Source organism: Sminthopsis crassicaudata, chromosome 3, assembly GCF_048593235.1.
Source record: "Sminthopsis crassicaudata isolate SCR6 chromosome 3, ASM4859323v1, whole genome shotgun sequence".
NCBI classification, from domain to species: Eukaryota; Metazoa; Chordata; class Mammalia; order Dasyuromorphia; family Dasyuridae; genus Sminthopsis; species Sminthopsis crassicaudata.
This window is the reverse complement of record NC_133619.1, coordinates 614,370,246-614,387,944: the sequence shown is the minus strand read 5'-3', so window position 1 is coordinate 614,387,944 and position 17,699 is coordinate 614,370,246. Positions and strand designations below refer to the sequence as shown.

At 46.2% G+C, this 17,699-nt stretch overlaps 1 protein-coding gene across 6 annotated transcripts in view; it reads left to right on the top strand.

Moving 5' to 3' along the window:
• Positions 1-17,699, top strand: part of ARHGEF10L (Rho guanine nucleotide exchange factor 10 like) — a 245,485-nt gene that overhangs the window by 128,610 nt on the left and 99,176 nt on the right. For all 6 annotated transcript variants that reach the window (XM_074306088.1, XM_074306087.1, XM_074306091.1 and 3 more), the window contains 4 exons: positions 13,527-13,604; positions 15,530-15,709; positions 15,879-15,995; positions 16,602-16,694. In XM_074306088.1, the coding sequence (XP_074162189.1) occupies positions 13,527-13,604; positions 15,530-15,709; positions 15,879-15,995; positions 16,602-16,694 (468 nt within the window). The remainder of the gene's footprint in view (positions 1-13,526; positions 13,605-15,529; positions 15,710-15,878; positions 15,996-16,601; positions 16,695-17,699) is intronic.

Below are 17,699 nucleotides of genomic sequence, written 5' to 3'. Positions count from 1 at the left end.
GGAGCTTTAGGACATAGAATCTCAGATGTTCCTGGGACACATGGGGATATAGAAGGTTGGACCTGGAAGGAGCTTTAGGACATAGGATCTCAGATGTTCCTGGGACACATGGGGATATAGAAGGTTGGATCTGGAAGGAGCTTTAGGACATAGAATCTCAGATGTTCCTGGGACACATGGGGATATAGAAGGTTGGACCTGGAAAGAGCTTTAGGACATAGAATCTCAGATGTTCCTGGGACACATGGGGATATAGAAGGTTGGACCTGGAAGGAGCTTTAGGACATAGAATCTCAGATGCTCATGGGACACATGGGGATATAGAAGGTTGGATCTGGAAGGAGCTTTAGGACATAGGATCTCAGATGTTCCTGGGACACATGGGGATATAGAAGGTTGGACCTGGAAGGAGCTTTAGGACATAGAATCTCAGATGTTCCTGGGACACATGGGGATATAGAAGGTTGGACCTGGAAAGAGCTTTAGGACATAGGATCTCAGATGTTCCTGGGACACATGGGGATATAGAAGGTTGGACCTGGAAAGAGCTTTAGGACATAGGATCTCAGATGTTCCTGGGACACATGGGGACATAGAAGGTTGGACCTGGAAAGAGCTTTAGGACATAGGATCTCAGATGTTCCTGGGACACATGGGGATATAGAAGGTTGGACCTGGAAGGAGCTTTTGGACATAGGATCTCAGATGTTCATGGGACACATGGGGATATAGAAGGTTGGACCTGGAAGGAGCTTTTGGACATAGGATCTCAGATGTTCCTGGGACACATGGGGATATAGAAGGTTGGACCTGGAAGGAGCTTTAGGACATAGGATCTCAGATGTTCCTGGGACACATGGGGATATAGAAGGTTGGACCTGGAAGGAGCTTTAGGACATAGGATCTCAGATGTTCCTGGGACACATGGGGATATAGAAGGTTGGACCTGGAAGGAGCTTTAGGACATAGAATCTCAGATGTTCCTGGGACACATGGGGATATAGAAGGTTGGACCTGGAAGGAGCTTTAGGACATAGAATCTCAGATGCTCATGGGACACATGGGGATATAGAAGGTTGGATCTGGAAGGAGCTTTAGGACATAGGATCTCAGATGTTCCTGGGACACATGGGGATATAGAAGGTTGGACCTGGAAGGAGCTTTTGGACATAGGATCTCAGATGTTCATGGGACACATGGGGATATAGAAGGTTGGACCTGGAAAGAGCTTTAGGACATAGAATCTCAGATGTTCCTGGGACACATGGGGATATAGAAGGTTGGACCTGGAAGGAGCTTCAGGACATAGAATCTCAGATGTTCCTGGGACACATGGGGATATAGAAGGTTGGATCTGGAAGGAGCTTTAGGACATAGAATCTCAGATGTTCCTGGGACACATGGGGATATAGAAGGTTGGACCTGGAAGGAGCTTTAGGACATAGAATCTCAGATGTTCCTGGGACACATGGGGATATAGAAGGTTGGACCTGGAAGGAGCTTTAGGACATAGAATCTCAGATGTTCCTGGGACACATGGGGATATAGAAGGTTGGACCTGGAAGGAGCTTTTGGACATAGGATCTCAGATGTTCCTGGGACACATGGGGATATAGAAGGTTGGACCTGGAAGGAGCTTTAGGACATAGAATCTCAGATGCTCATGGGACACATGGGGATATAGAAGGTTGGACCTGGAAGGAGCTTTTGGACATAGAATCTCAGATGCTCATGGGACACATGGGGATATAGAAGGTTGGATCTGGAAGGAGCTTTAGGACATAGAATCTCAGATGTTCCTGGGACACATGGGGATATAGAAGGTTGGACCTGGAAGGAGCTTTTGGACATAGGATCTCAGATGTTCCTGGGACACATGGGGATATAGAAGGTTGGACCTGGAAAGAGCTTTAGGACATAGAATCTCAGATGTTCCTGGGACACATGGGGATATAGAAGGTTGGACCTGGAAGGAGCTTCAGAACATAGAATCTCAGATGTTCCTGGGACACATGGGGATATAGAAGGTTGGATCTGGAAGGAGCTTTTGGACATAGAATCTCAGATGTTCCTGGGACACATGGGGATATAGAAGGTTGGACCTGGAAGGAGCTTTTGGACATAGGATCTCAGATGTTCCTGGGACACATGGGGATATAGAAGGTTGGACCTGGAAGGAGCTTTAGGACATAGGATCTCAGATGTTCCTGGGACACATGGGGATATAGAAGGTTGGACCTGGAAGGAGCTTTAGGACATAGAATCTCAGATGTTCCTGGGACACATGGGGATATAGAAGGTTGGACCTGGAAGGAGCTTTAGGACATAGAATCTCAGATGTTCCTGGGACACATGGGGATATAGAAGGTTGGACCTGGAAAGAGCTTTAGGACATAGGATCTCAGATGTTCATGGGACACATGGGGATATAGAAGGTTGGACCTGGAAGGAGCTTTAGGACATAGGATCTCAGATGTTCCTGGGACACATGGGGATATAGAAGGTTGGATCTGGAAGGAGCTTTAGGACATAGGATCTCAGATGTTCCTGGGACACATGGGGATATAGAAGGTTGGACCTGGAAGGAGCTTTTGGACATAGGATCTCAGATGTTCATGGGACACATGGGGATATAGAAGGTTGGACCTGGAAAGAGCTTTTGGACATAGGATCTCAGATGTTCCTGGGACACATGGGGATATAGAAGGTTGGATCTGGAAGGAGCTTTAGGACATAGGATCTCAGATGTTCCTGGGACACATGGGGATATAGAAGGTTGGACCTGGAAGGAGCTTTAGGACATAGGATCTCAGATGTTCCTGGGACACATGGGGATATAGAAGGTTGGATCTGGAAGGAGCTTTAGGACATAGGATCTCAGATGTTCCTGGGACACATGGGGATATAGAAGGTTGGACCTGGAAGGAGCTTTTGGACATAGGATCTCAGATGTTCCTGGGACACATGGGGATATAGAAGGTTGGACCTGGAAGGAGCTTTTGGACATAGGATCTCAGATGTTCCTGGGACACATGGGGATATAGAAGGTTGGACCTGGAAGGAGCTTTAGGACATAGGATCTCAGATGTTCCTGGGACACATGGGGATATAGAAGGTTGGACCTGGAAGGAGCTTTAGGACATAGGATCTCAGATGTTCCTGGGACACATGGGGATATAGAAGGTTGGACCTGGAAGGAGCTTTAGGACATAGGATCTCAGATGTTCCTGGGACACATGGGGATATAGAAGGTTGGACCTGGAAGGAGCTTTAGGACATAGAATCTCAGATGCTCATGGGACACATGGGGATATAGAAGGTTGGATGGAAGGAGCTTTAGGACATAGGATCTCAGATGTTCCTGGGACACATGGGGATATAGAAGGTTGGACCTGGAAGGAGCTTTTGGACATAGGATCTCAGATGTTCATGGGACACATGGGGATATAGAAGGTTGGACCTGGAAGAGCTTTAGACATAGGATCTCAGATGTTCCTGGGACACATGGGGATATAGAAGGTTGGACCTGGAAGGAGCTTTAGGACATAGGATCTCAGATGTTCCTGGGACACATGGGGATATAGAAGGTTGGACCTGGAAGGAGCTTTAGGACATAGGATCTCAGATGTTCCTGGGACACATGGGGATATAGAAGGTTGGACCTGGAAGAGCTTTAGGACATAGGATCTCAGATGTTCCTGGGACACATGGGGATATAGAAGGTTGGACCTGGAAGGAGCTTTAGGACATAGGATCTCAGATGTTCCTGGGACACATGGGGATATAGAAGGTTGGACCTGGAAAGAGCTTTAGGACATAGGATCTCAGATGTTCCTGGGACACATGGGGATATAGAAGGTTGGACCTGGAAGGAGCTTTAGGACATAGGATCTCAGATGTTCCTGGGACACATGGGGATATAGAAGGTTGGACCTGGAAGGAGCTTTAGGACATAGGATCTCAGATGTTCCTGGGACACATGGGGATATAGAAGGTTGGACCTGGAAGGAGCTTTAGGACATAGGATCTCAGATGTTCATGGGACACATGGGGATATAGAAGGTTGGACCTGGAAAGAGCTTTAGGACATAGGATCTCAGATGTTTCCTGGGACACATGGGGATATAGAAGGTTGGACCTGGAAGGAGCTTTTGGACATAGGATCTCAGATGTTCCTGGGACACATGGGGATATAGAAGGTTGGACCTGGAAGGAGCTTTAGGACATAGAATCTCAGATGTTCCTGGGACACATGGGGATATAGAAGGTTGGACCTGGAAGGAGCTTTAGGACATAGAATCTCAGATGTTCCTGGGACACATGGGGATATAGAAGGTTGGACCTGGAAGAGCTTTAGGACATAGGATCTCAGATGTTCATGGGACACATGGGGATATAGAAGGTTGGATCTGGAAAGAGCTTTAGGACATAGGATCTCAGATGTTCCTGGGACACATGGGGATATAGAAGGTTGGACCTGGAAGGAGCTTTAGGACATAGGATCTCAGATGTTCCTGGGACACATGGGGATATAGAAGGTTGGACCTGGAAGGAGCTTTAGGACATAGAATCTCAGATGCTCATGGGACACATGGGGATATAGAAGGTTGGACCTGGAAGGAGCTTTAGGACATAGGATCTCAGATGTTCCTGGGACACATGGGGATATAGAAGGTTGGACCTGGAAGGAGCTTTAGGACATAGGATCTCAGATGTTCCTGGGACACATGGGGATATAGAAGGTTGGATCTGGAAGGAGCTTTAGGACATAGGATCTCAGATGTTCCTGGGACACATGGGGATATAGAAGGTTGGACCTGGAAAGAGCTTTAGGACATAGGATCTCAGATGTTCCTGGGACACATGGGGATATAGAAGGTTGGACTGGAAGGAGCTTTAGGACATAGGATCTCAGATGTTCCTGGGACACATGGGGATATAGAAGGTTGGACCTGGAAAGAGCTTTAGGACATAGGATCTCAGATGTTCCTGGGACACATGGGGATATAGAAGGTTGGACCTGGAAGGAGCTTTAGGACATAGGATCTCAGATGTTCCTGGGACACATGGGGATATAGAAGGTTGGACCTGGAAGGAGCTTTAGGACATAGGATCTCAGATGTTCCTGGGACACATGGGGATATAGAAGGTTGGACCTGGAAAGAGCTTTAGGACATAGGATCTCAGATGTTCCTGGGACACATGGGGATATAGAAGGTTGGACCTGGAAAGAGCTTTAGGACATAGGATCTCAGATGTTCCTGGGACACATGGGGATATAGAAGGTTGGACCTGGAAAGAGCTTTAGGACATAGGATCTCAGATGTTCCTGGGACACATGGGGATATAGAAGGTTGGACCTGGAAGGAGCTTTAGGACATAGAATCTCAGATGTTCCTGGGACACATGGGGATATAGAAGGTTGACCTGGAAGGAGCTTTAGGACATAGGATCTCAGATGTTCCTGGGACACATGGGGATATAGAAGGTTGGACCTGGAAAGAGCTTTAGGACATAGGATCTCAGATGTTCCTGGGACACATGGGGATATAGAAGGTTGGACCCTGGAAGGAGCTTTAGGACATAGGATCTCAGATGTTCCTGGGACACATGGGGATATAGAAGGTTGGACCTGGAAAGAGCTTTAGGACATAGGATCTCAGATGTTCCTGGGACACATGGGGATATAGAAGGTTGGACCTGGAAGGAGCTTTAGGACATAGAATCTCAGATGTTCCTGGGACACATGGGGATATAGAAGGTTGGATCTCAGATGTTCATGGGACACATGGGGATATAGAAGGTTGGACCTGGAAAGAGCTTTAGGACATAGGATCTCAGATGTTCCTGGGACACATGGGGATATAGAAGGTTGGACCTGGAAGGAGCTTTGGACATAGGATCTCAGATGTTCCTGGGACACATGGGGATATAGAAGGTTGGACCTGGAAGGAGCTTTAGGACATAGGATCTCAGATGTTCCTGGGACACATGGGGATATAGAAGGTTGGACTGGAAAGAGCTTTAGGACATAGGATCTCAGATGTTCCTGGGACACATGGGGATATAGAAGGTTGGATCTGGAAGGAGCTTTTGGACATAGGATCTCAGATGTTCATGGGACACATGGGGATATAGAAGGTTGGACCTGGAAGGAGCTTTAGGACATAGGATCTCAGATGTTCCTGGGACACATGGGGATATAGAAGGTTGGACCTGGAAAGAGCTTTAGGACATAGGATCTCAGATGTTCCTGGGACACATGGGGATATAGAAGGTTGGACCTGGAAGGAGCTTTAGGACATAGGATCTCAGATGTTCCTGGGACACATGGGGATATAGAAGGTTGGATCTGGAAAGAGCTTTAGGACATAGGATCTCAGATGTTCCTGGGACACATGGGGATATAGAAGGTTGGACCTGGAAGGAGCTTTAGGACATAGAATCTCAGATGTTCCTGGGACACATGGGGATATAGAAGGTTGGACCTGGAAGGAGCTTTAGGACATAGGATCTCAGATGTTCCTGGGACACATGGGGATATAGAAGGTTGGACCTGGAAAGAGCTTTAGGACATAGGATCTCAGATGTTCCTGGGACACATGGGGATATAGAAGGTTGACCTGGAAGGAGCTTTAGGACATAGAATCTCAGATGTTCCTGGGACACATGGGGATATAGAAGGTTGGACCTGGAAGGAGCTTTAGGACATAGGATCTCAGATGTTCCTGGGACACATGGGGATATAGAAGGTTGGATCTGGAAGGAGCTTTAGGACATAGAATCTCAGATGTTCCTGGGACACATGGGGATATAGAAGGTTGGACCTGGAAAGAGCTTTAGGACATAGAATCTCAGATGTTCCTGGGACACATGGGGATATAGAAGGTTGGACCTGGAAAGAGCTTTTGGACATAGGATCTCAGATGTTCCTGGGACACATGGGGATATAGAAGGTTGGATCTGGAAGGAGCTTTAGGACATAGAATCTCAGATGTTCCTGGGACACATGGGGACATAGAAGGTTGGACCTGGAAGGAGCTTTTGGACATAGGATCTCAGATGTTCCTGGGACACATGGGGATATAGAAGGTTGGACCTGGAAGGAGCTTTAGGACATAGGATCTCAGATGTTCCTGGGACACATGGGGACATAGAAGGTTGGACCTGGAAGGAGCTTTAGGACATAGGATCTCAGATGTTCCTGGGACACATGGGGATATAGAAGGTTGGACCTGGAAAGAGCTTTTGGACATAGGATCTCAGATGTTCCTGGGACACATGGGGATATAGAAGGTTGGACCTGGAAGGAGCTTTAGGACATAGAATCTCAGATGTTCCTGGGACACATGGGGATATAGAAGGTTGGACCTGGAAGGAGCTTTAGGACATAGGATCTCAGATGTTCCTGGGACACATGGGGATATAGAAGGTTGGACCTGGAAGGAGCTTTAGGACATAGGATCTCAGATGTTCCTGGGACACATGGGGATATAGAAGGTTGGACCTGGAAGGAGCTTTAGGACATAGGATCTCAGATGTTCCTGGGACACATGGGGATATAGAAGGTTGGACCTGGAAGGAGCTTTAGGACATAGAATCTCAGATGTTCCTGGGACACATGGGGATATAGAAGGTTGGACCTGGAAGGAGCTTTAGGACATAGAATCTCAGATGCTCATGGGACACATGGGGATATAGAAGGTTGGATCTGGAAGGAGCTTTAGGACATAGGATCTCAGATGTTCCTGGGACACATGGGGATATAGAAGGTTGGACCTGGAAGGAGCTTTTGGACATAGGATCTCAGATGTTCATGGGACACATGGGGATATAGAAGGTTGGACCTGGAAAGAGCTTTAGGACATAGAATCTCAGATGTTCCTGGGACACATGGGGATATAGAAGGTTGGACCTGGAAGGAGCTTCAGAACATAGAATCTCAGATGTTCCTGGGACACATGGGGATATAGAAGGTTGGATCTGGAAGGAGCTTTAGGACATAGAATCTCAGATGTTCCTGGGACACATGGGGATATAGAAGGTTGGACCTGGAAGGAGCTTTAGGACATAGAATCTCAGATGTTCCTGGGACACATGGGGATATAGAAGGTTGGACCTGGAAGGAGCTTCAGAACATAGAATCTCAGATGTTCCTGGGACACATGGGGATATAGAAGGTTGGATCTGGAAGGAGCTTTAGGACATAGAATCTCAGATGTTCCTGGGACACATGGGGATATAGAAGGTTGGACCTGGAAGGAGCTTTTGGACATAGGATCTCAGATGTTCCTGGGACACATGGGGATATAGAAGGTTGGACCTGGAAGGAGCTTTAGGACATAGAATCTCAGATGTTCCTGGGACACATGGGGATATAGAAGGTTGGACCTGGAAGGAGCTTTAGGACATAGAATCTCAGATGTTCCTGGGACACATGGGGATATAGAAGGTTGGACCTGGAAAGAGCTTTAGGACATAGGATCTCAGATGTTCATGGGACACATGGGGATATAGAAGGTTGGACCTGGAAAGAGCTTTAGGACATAGGATCTCAGATGTTCCTGGGACACATGGGGATATAGAAGGTTGGACCTGGAAGGAGCTTTAGGACATAGGATCTCAGATGTTCCTGGGACACATGGGGATATAGAAGGTTGGACCTGGAAGGAGCTTTAGGACATAGAATCTCAGATGCTCATGGGACACATGGGGATATAGAAGGTTGGACCTGGAAGGAGCTTTAGGACATAGGATCTCAGATGTTCCTGGGACACATGGGGATATAGAAGGTTGGACCTGGAAGGAGCTTTAGGACATAGGATCTCAGATGTTCCTGGGACACATGGGGATATAGAAGGTTGGATCTGGAAGGAGCTTTAGGACATAGGATCTCAGATGTTCCTGGGACACATGGGGATATAGAAGGTTGGACCTGGAAAGAGCTTTAGGACATAGGATCTCAGATGTTCCTGGGACACATGGGGATATAGAAGGTTGGACCTGGAAGGAGCTTTAGGACATAGGATCTCAGATGTTCCTGGGACACATGGGGATATAGAAGGTTGGACCTGGAAAGAGCTTTAGGACATAGGATCTCAGATGTTCCTGGGACACATGGGGATATAGAAGGTTGGACCTGGAAGGAGCTTTAGGACATAGGATCTCAGATGTTCCTGGGACACATGGGGATATAGAAGGTTGGACCTGGAAGGAGCTTTAGGACATAGGATCTCAGATGTTCCTGGGACACATGGGGATATAGAAGGTTGGACCTGGAAAGAGCTTTAGGACATAGGATCTCAGATGTTCCTGGGACACATGGGGATATAGAAGGTTGGACCTGGAAAGAGCTTTAGGACATAGGATCTCAGATGTTCCTGGGACACATGGGGATATAGAAGGTTGGACCTGGAAAGAGCTTTAGGACATAGGATCTCAGATGTTCCTGGGACACATGGGGATATAGAAGGTTGGACCTGGAAGGAGCTTTAGGACATAGAATCTCAGATGTTCCTGGGACACATGGGGATATAGAAGGTTGGACCTGGAAAGAGCTTTAGGACATAGGATCTCAGATGTTCCTGGGACACATGGGGATATAGAAGGTTGGACCTGGAAAGAGCTTTAGGACATAGGATCTCAGATGTTCCTGGGACACATGGGGACATAGAAGGTTGGACCTGGAAAGAGCTTTAGGACATAGGATCTCAGATGTTCCTGGGACACATGGGGATATAGAAGGTTGGACCTGGAAGGAGCTTTTGGACATAGGATCTCAGATGTTCATGGGACACATGGGGATATAGAAGGTTGGACCTGGAAGGAGCTTTAGGACATAGGATCTCAGATGTTCCTGGGACACATGGGGATATAGAAGGTTGGACCTGGAAAGAGCTTTAGGACATAGGATCTCAGATGTTCCTGGGACACATGGGGATATAGAAGGTTGGACCTGGAAGGAGCTTTAGGACATAGGATCTCAGATGTTCCTGGGACACATGGGGATATAGAAGGTTGGACCTGGAAAGAGCTTTAGGACATAGGATCTCAGATGTTCCTGGGACACATGGGGATATAGAAGGTTGGACCTGGAAAGAGCTTTAGGACATAGGATCTCAGATGTTCCTGGGACACATGGGGATATAGAAGGTTGGACCTGGAAGGAGCTTTTGGACATAGGATCTCAGATGTTCATGGGACACATGGGGATATAGAAGGTTGGACCTGGAAGGAGCTTTAGGACATAGGATCTCAGATGTTCCTGGGACACATGGGGATATAGAAGGTTGGACCTGGAAAGAGCTTTAGGACATAGGATCTCAGATGTTCCTGGGACACATGGGGATATAGAAGGTTGGACCTGGAAGGAGCTTTAGGACATAGGATCTCAGATGTTCCTGGGACACATGGGGATATAGAAGGTTGGATCTGGAAAGAGCTTTAGGACATAGGATCTCAGATGTTCCTGGGACACATGGGGATATAGAAGGTTGGACCTGGAAGGAGCTTTAGGACATAGAATCTCAGATGTTCCTGGGACACATGGGGATATAGAAGGTTGGACCTGGAAAGAGCTTTTGGACATAGAATCTCAGATGTTCATGGGACACATGGGAACATGGAACATCAGAGCTGTGAAGTATATCGAGTGTTGGAGAATCTTAGATGTTCATGGGAACATAAAATGTTGGAGCTGGAGGGGATGTAAGAAGATAGAATATTGGAAGTAGACAGGATCATGAAATGGCACATATTAGAATATGGAATATCAAATATTAGAAGAGGATTTAACTTTAGAGAATATATAGTTCTAGCTCCTCATTTTACGGATGAGGAAATGAAAGTTTAGAGGGAAGGATTTGAGGGCCCATAAGTAGTTAGTTGGGTTCTAGGATGGATCTAAGAAGATCTAGAGGTGGGTTCTAGGACTCTGGTCTTCTGACATTTGGTGCAATGCTCTTTTCCTGGGGCTGGCCAGCACTTCCTCCTAAAGACATTGTAGGTGTTATATAAATGTTTATTTCCTTCACCTCCCAGTCCCCTAGGTCCCCTAGTAAACAATCATCTTCTCCAAGGAGCTATGTAGTAGATCAAGATAAATATAGTATATTCTAATATAACTAATATTGATAATTCTAATATACCATATAGTATATTCTTTTATTTGTTCAATAAAATTTTTAATGCTTTTCAATTAAAAATAACATGAAAATTCTTGGCCTCATAATACAAAGCAGTTCTGAGCTGGAGTCTAGCAGCATAAACTTCACCATGGGAACCAGGAAGAGACCAAGGCTTGTGCTCAAGCCAGTACTTTCCAGTGGAAAATACTCATATAGCATATTCTATTTTAATTAATATTAATTAGCTAATTAAATTAATAATTAATAATAATGAATAAATTTAATTAATTGAAATCTGAGAATAAGATCATTATGGATTGAGGAGTTCCAGTGGTAACCCCCCAGGGAGGACAGAATGAATCCCTGGATCACAGCAACTACATGGAAATTTGAGAGAAAATGGCCTGCCTATAGGCTGATGACTATTTGTTCCAGAGCATCACTGGTGGGGCTCTGCAGAGCCCTTGACTGCCACTGGAAAACCTCAGATATGGAAAAAAGAGAAGGCAAAAAAGGAAAAAAAAAGAAGTGAGGGAGGAGAGGGGGATATCATAAGGAAGAAGAAAATCCAGCCAATTGTTCACTGAAGACTGAAAGTTGCTTCTTAGAAGCCATATTGCTTATAGGAAAGAAGACCAAGTTTGTAGGCAGATCTGGATTTAACCCCCATCTCTGTTGCTTACTTTGTGACTTTAAGTACATTTCCCAATTTTTCTGAGACTTATTTTACATATCTTTAGAAAAATGGTATTGATGATAATACCTACACTAACTTGTGATCTTATAAGATGGGGGTATGTGTATGTGAAGAATCAAATGAAATAAATTATAGAGTGATAGACGCACAGAATTTGAGATTTAGGAGGGATCTCAATGATCTAGTTCAAATTGCTTTCCTGTAAGGATCCCCTTGTATTTCCTATAAGGATGTAGTAGAAATTTTCTGTGAAATGAAAGTATTGGATTAGATGATCTAAGTCCTTTGTGGTTTTAGATACATCCCCTTTTACTCCCCTACTCCCTCATCATACACAAGTGATCATCTAGGTTCAGTCTGAAGACCTTCAAGTAAAGGAGAACCTTTTTAGTCGTCCATTCCAGTGTTGGACAGCTCAATATTTTCCTGAAATCCAGTCTCAATTGTCCTGCTTGTAAAGCCTTCCCTGTTTTATTAGTCCTGGTTCTCCCCTTTAGGATCAGAGAACCAGCCCACCTTCTTTCTATGTAAAACAATCTAAAATGTGCACTATTCAGTTTGGAGCTATGCTCAAAAAGTTATTAAACTGTGTATACTCTTGATCCTGCAGTATTTCTACTGGGCTTATATCCTAGAGAGATTTTAAAGAGGGGAAAGGGACCTGTATGTGCAAAAATGTTTGTGCAGCCCTCTTTGTAGTGGCCAGAAACTGGAAACTGAGTGGATACCCATCAATTGGGGAATGGCTGAATAAGTTATGGTATATGAATGTTATGGAGTATTATTGTTCTGTAAGAAATGACCAGCAGGAGGATTTCAGAGAGGCCTGGAGAGACTTACATGAACTGATGCTGAGTGAAATGAGCAGAACTAGGAGATCATTATACATAGCAATAAGATTATATGATGATCATTTCTGATGGATGTGGCTCTTTCCAACAATGAGATGATTCTACCAGTCCATCTTGTTCAGTGATAAAGACAGCCATATACACCCAGAGAAAGAACCATGGGAAATGAGTGTGGAACACATCACAGCATTCTCACTCTTTCTGCTGTTGTTTGCTTGCAGTGTGTTTTCTTTCTCAGTTTTTCTTTGTCTTCCTTATTGATCTTGTTTTTCTTGTGCAACAAGATAACTGTATAAATATATATATATATATATAATATATATATATATACATATATTGGATATAATATATATTTTAACATATTTAACATCTATGAGACTACCTGCCATCTAAGAGAGGGGGGAAGGGGAAAGAGGGGAAAATTTGGAACAGAAGGTTTTGCAAGGGTCAGTGTTGAAAAATTACCCATGCATATATCTTGTAAATAAAACGCTTTAATAAAAAAAAATGCACGCTATTATAGAATCTGTTGACCTTGCCTAGATGCCTACTGATGTGAGTTGCTGATAGAAAGGAAGCCTAGAAAGCATTGGCCCTCCACCAGATTTTTGCCCCTTGTATCCTTGTCCATGGAGTGTGCCTGTTTTTATGCCTATGGACTTGCTAGGAAAAGGACTAATTAGCCTTGGCTGAGTAGATCTTCAGAGAAGGGACAGGAGGAGGAAAGGATATTTCTTTTTCTGAATTAGGAACTCCCCAAGCTCAGGGGCCTAGGGATAGAATTGGGCATCCAGAGCTGGCCATGTGGGGATGATAGATTGACTCACTGGTTTTTTTCTTTGTTCCTTACAGGTGGTGAGACGTCATATCTTACGGTCCATTGTGCAGAGTGAGGGCAGCTATGTGGAATCCCTGAAACGGATCCTTCAGGTAGGCTAAGGAGACGGTATCTAGGAGGCTTCTGGAGAATTGGAGGGAGCGCCTGATCTTTTCCTAGCTGGTCTAGGAGAATCACCAAGGAAATCAAGGCTGAAGGCTCTACAAGTTTCCATGTGTATCTTTTGGCCTTTATAATTCAGTTGAACGTTTAAAAAGTTTTAATTCCAAAATACATGCAAAGATAGTCTTCAACATTGACCCTTGCACAGCTCCATGTTCCAAATATTTCTCCCTCCCTTCCTCCATTCCACTCCTCTAGACAGCAAGCAATCCAATATATATTAAACATGTGCAATTCTTCTGTACACATCTCCATATCTATCATGTTGCACAAGAAAAGTCAGATCAAAAAGAAAAAGAAATGACAAAGAAAAAAAAATCAAGCAAACAATGAAAGAGTAAAAATACTGTTGTGATTCACATTCAGTCGCTGTAGTCCTCTCCCTGGATGTAGATGGCTCTCTTCATCACAAGTCTATTGGAATTGCCTTGAATCACCTCATTGTTGAAAAGAGCCAAGTCTACCAGAGTTGATCATCATATAATCTTGTTACTGTGCACAACGTTCTCTTGGTTCTGCTCACTTCATTTAGCATGTTTGTGTAAGTCTCTCTAGGCCTTTTTGAAACCATCCTGCTGATTGTCATCTTTATTCTATAGATATAGACCTATATCTATATCTATTTGTCCCTCTCTAGAGACAGATCGATAGAACAATAGAACAGTAATATATGGAACAATAACATTTCTGACGGGACCTTATGAACACAGAAAGTCCCTCGCTAGGCCCTCGGTCATATGAATAGAGAAGACTTTTTATAAACCACATCCAATTGAGTTGGCTAGGAATTTGGGGGCCTTATGGGACATGTGAAGACTTAGTGGAAGAAGCCAGTGCTGGGGCCATCATGGAGATGGTCTGTCACTAGGGCAGGTGGTGTCTCAGAAGCTCTACAGAGACACATCCTTTTTGGGAGGCTGACCTCTCCCACTGCCACTGAGAATGAGGCTTTGGGTCAGCTGCAGCTCAGAGATTCCCTGAGACCTAAGGGTCCTCCAATCCCTTCACAATTAGGAAGCAGCATAATCCAAAGGAAGAGCATGGGTTTGAAGTTAGAGGACCTGCATTTGAATTCTAGTTTTGTTGTCTGTTATATAATGTGCATGAACTGGGACAAGTCTTTTATTAGGTTTTTAGAGGTTCAGTCTCCCCTCTGTAAAATGAGATAACCCGTGCTCTGTCTGGCGCTAGATATCCTTCTCACTGCATGATCTTATTTTCTATGATCACCCCTCACTTTCTTATCTATGTAGGCCTTCATTCCCCCTCCCAACCCTCCCCCTCAGAGCTGGTTGGGTCCCACTAGAACTCATTTTTCTCCGCCTCTCCCCATAGAATGGCAGCTCCCTGTGGAGGGGGATTATGTCTCCCCCATCAGACTGGGGGCTCTATGATCATAGGGAGGATGTTTCCTCCCTTAGATTGAGGCCTGAATTGCCCCATTTTTCTGTTGGGGGGTGCAGAACTGAGTGGACTGTGATCCCTCTGGGAGCTCCCCTTGCTGCCGGTCCACCGCTGTTGGGTAATTTTAGTCTAGACGGTCCTTTGGGCCGTTGAGAGGTTTGGTGACTTTCTGGGGGCCAGGAAGCCCAGCACTTGAGCCCCAGCCCTCCTCTCTGTTCATGGTGAGGTCCTGCCTCATCAGTCCAGCCATTCTTTCTGAAACCCGTCCCTCTGGGAGTCTGTGGTTAATGTACCCAGATGCCATTAGGAGGGTAGGTTGAGGCTGGAGGCGGAACTGTCTCCATCCAGAAATAAGAGCCCAGCTCCTGGTCCGGAGCAGGTCCTCTGTGGGATCCGGGCCTGGCTCTCACGCAGCAAAGAGCCTGCTCTAACTGCCACCGTCCTGTGACAGGATTACAGGAACCCCCTGATGGAGATGGAGCCCAAGGTGCTGAGTGCTCGCAAGTGCCAGGTGGTCTTCTTTCGCCTGAAGGAGATTCTGCAGTGCCATTCCATGTTTCAGATCGCCCTCTCCTCCCGAGTGGCCGAGTGGGACGCGACCGAGAAGATCGGTGACCTGTTTGTGGCTTCGGTGAGCGGGGCTGGGAAATTGTAGGCTTAGGGGACGAGTGTTAGCCTTGGAGTCATGAATGGCACAACCATAGCACCTTATGAAAAGGTGTCTAGTCTCTCTCAACCTCAGCTTTCCCATCTGTGAAACGGGTAGAACAATTCTTATGCTCTCTCCTCTTTGTTTCTAGTTCTCTAAGTCCATGGTCTTGGACGTGTACAGTGATTACGTCAACAACTTTACTACTGCTATGTCCATCATCAAGAAGGCCTGTCTCACCAAGCCAGCGTTCCTGGAGTTCCTCAAGGTCAGTCATGGGCGAGTGAGGTGTCCCTTGGTGGGGAGAGGCAGGGACCATTCTTGGCTCTACTTTCCGCTTGTCATTTAGGTGAAGGATTTCCCCTTGTGAGCCCCCATAAGATGGGAAGTGAACACCCAGGCCTGGTCCTAGGTGCTCATAAGGGTTAATGCAAAGCCAGCTTCTTGGATTCTATGAGAGCTGAATAGTGCACCAGAAAGTGGGATGGCCACATGCTGTGCTCTAAGATTTTCCCAGTTCTGACATTCTGTGTCAGGGCCTCTGGTTCTCACTCCCTCTGTTCTAAGGGTCCTCAGGTTCAGATTATTTCTAGGTCCAGATTCCGGGTGTGAGAGCCCAGCCACAGCAGGTGTATGTCACCTGGAAAGGGGTATGAGTGTTTCTGAGCACTAGTTCCTGACCATCTCGAGGGCCCGGGCTGAGGGGCGGTGGCCTGTGTTCGGACAGGATTTCTCCATGTGGGGCCCAGAGCCTTTACTTCTCCTCACTACCTGAGGCAGGGCTGCAGCACACAGCGGGGACCAGGTGGATCCTAGGGGAGAGGGAAGGGGCGAGGGACACGTCTTGGCAGTGACAGGGGCTTTTCTCCTCCAGAGGCGACAGGTGAGCAGCTCGGATCGAGTCACCCTCTATGGGCTCATGGTGAAGCCCATCCAGCGGTTTCCTCAGTTCATCCTTCTGCTTCAGGTAGGGACTGGCAGTAGCCAGCACCGTGGGCTGCTGGGCTCCCCAGCCCCCTCCCCACTCTTTGCCTGACCTCCATTCTCAGTCCATGTATCTGACCTTCCCTGCCCCTGGCAGTCCTTCCCAAGACGGCATATGTAGGTTATATGGTGCCCTCAGGAAGCATTGGCTCAGCATTCGCTGAATGAATGATAGAAAAAACACGTGTTTAGCACTTGCCATGTGACAAACTAAGACAGTCCAGTAATTCACTAATAATTCTACTTTTGGGGAAAAAAAAACACCATAAAAGAAAGTTCAGCTTTTGGGCAGATGGAAAGTCCTGGAGACCCCTGGGGTTTCAGCAGCAGTGCCAATGGCAAGGCCCCATGCAGGGTCCTTAGGCTTTATAAGTAGGTCAGAGGACAGCACAAGAGCATTGAGGCAAGGCAGATGGTAAGACCATCTCACCAGGAGGATGAGAGTTGGTAATTAATTCTCATCTCATCCAAGCTGTGTGAGCAGTCAAGCCCCAGTGGATTCTGAGCGTCCTGGGGCTAGGAGAGGGGGTGATGGGGAAAGAGGTGGAGTGAGAATAAAATAGGAAGAGCTCTCAGGAGTAATACCCTTAGCATGATAGGAAATTGTCTGACCATGACCCAAAGAAGCCTGCATGGGGAATGATGATCCATCTCTCCCATCATGCTTCCTTCCTTCCTTAGAGCCTTTCAACTTAATGCATGAGACATTTATCGAGGGTCTGCTCTCTGCAGAAAGGAAACAGCCCTGCCCTCAAGGAGCTTACGTTCTACGGCAGCAAAGGGGACATAACTTGTACACGGAGAAGTTTTATTCATTATTTTCATCAGGATGAGTCAGTAGTGTCAGACCGCTAGCAGAAAAGCTAATTAGGTGTTGGAGGCAGCGTTGGGTACAGAGGATGTGAGACGGTAGGGATGGGGACGGGATTTGTAAGTTCCTTGATCCAGGGAACTTCTGGGTACAGGTCAGCACTAAGTGCAACCCGGG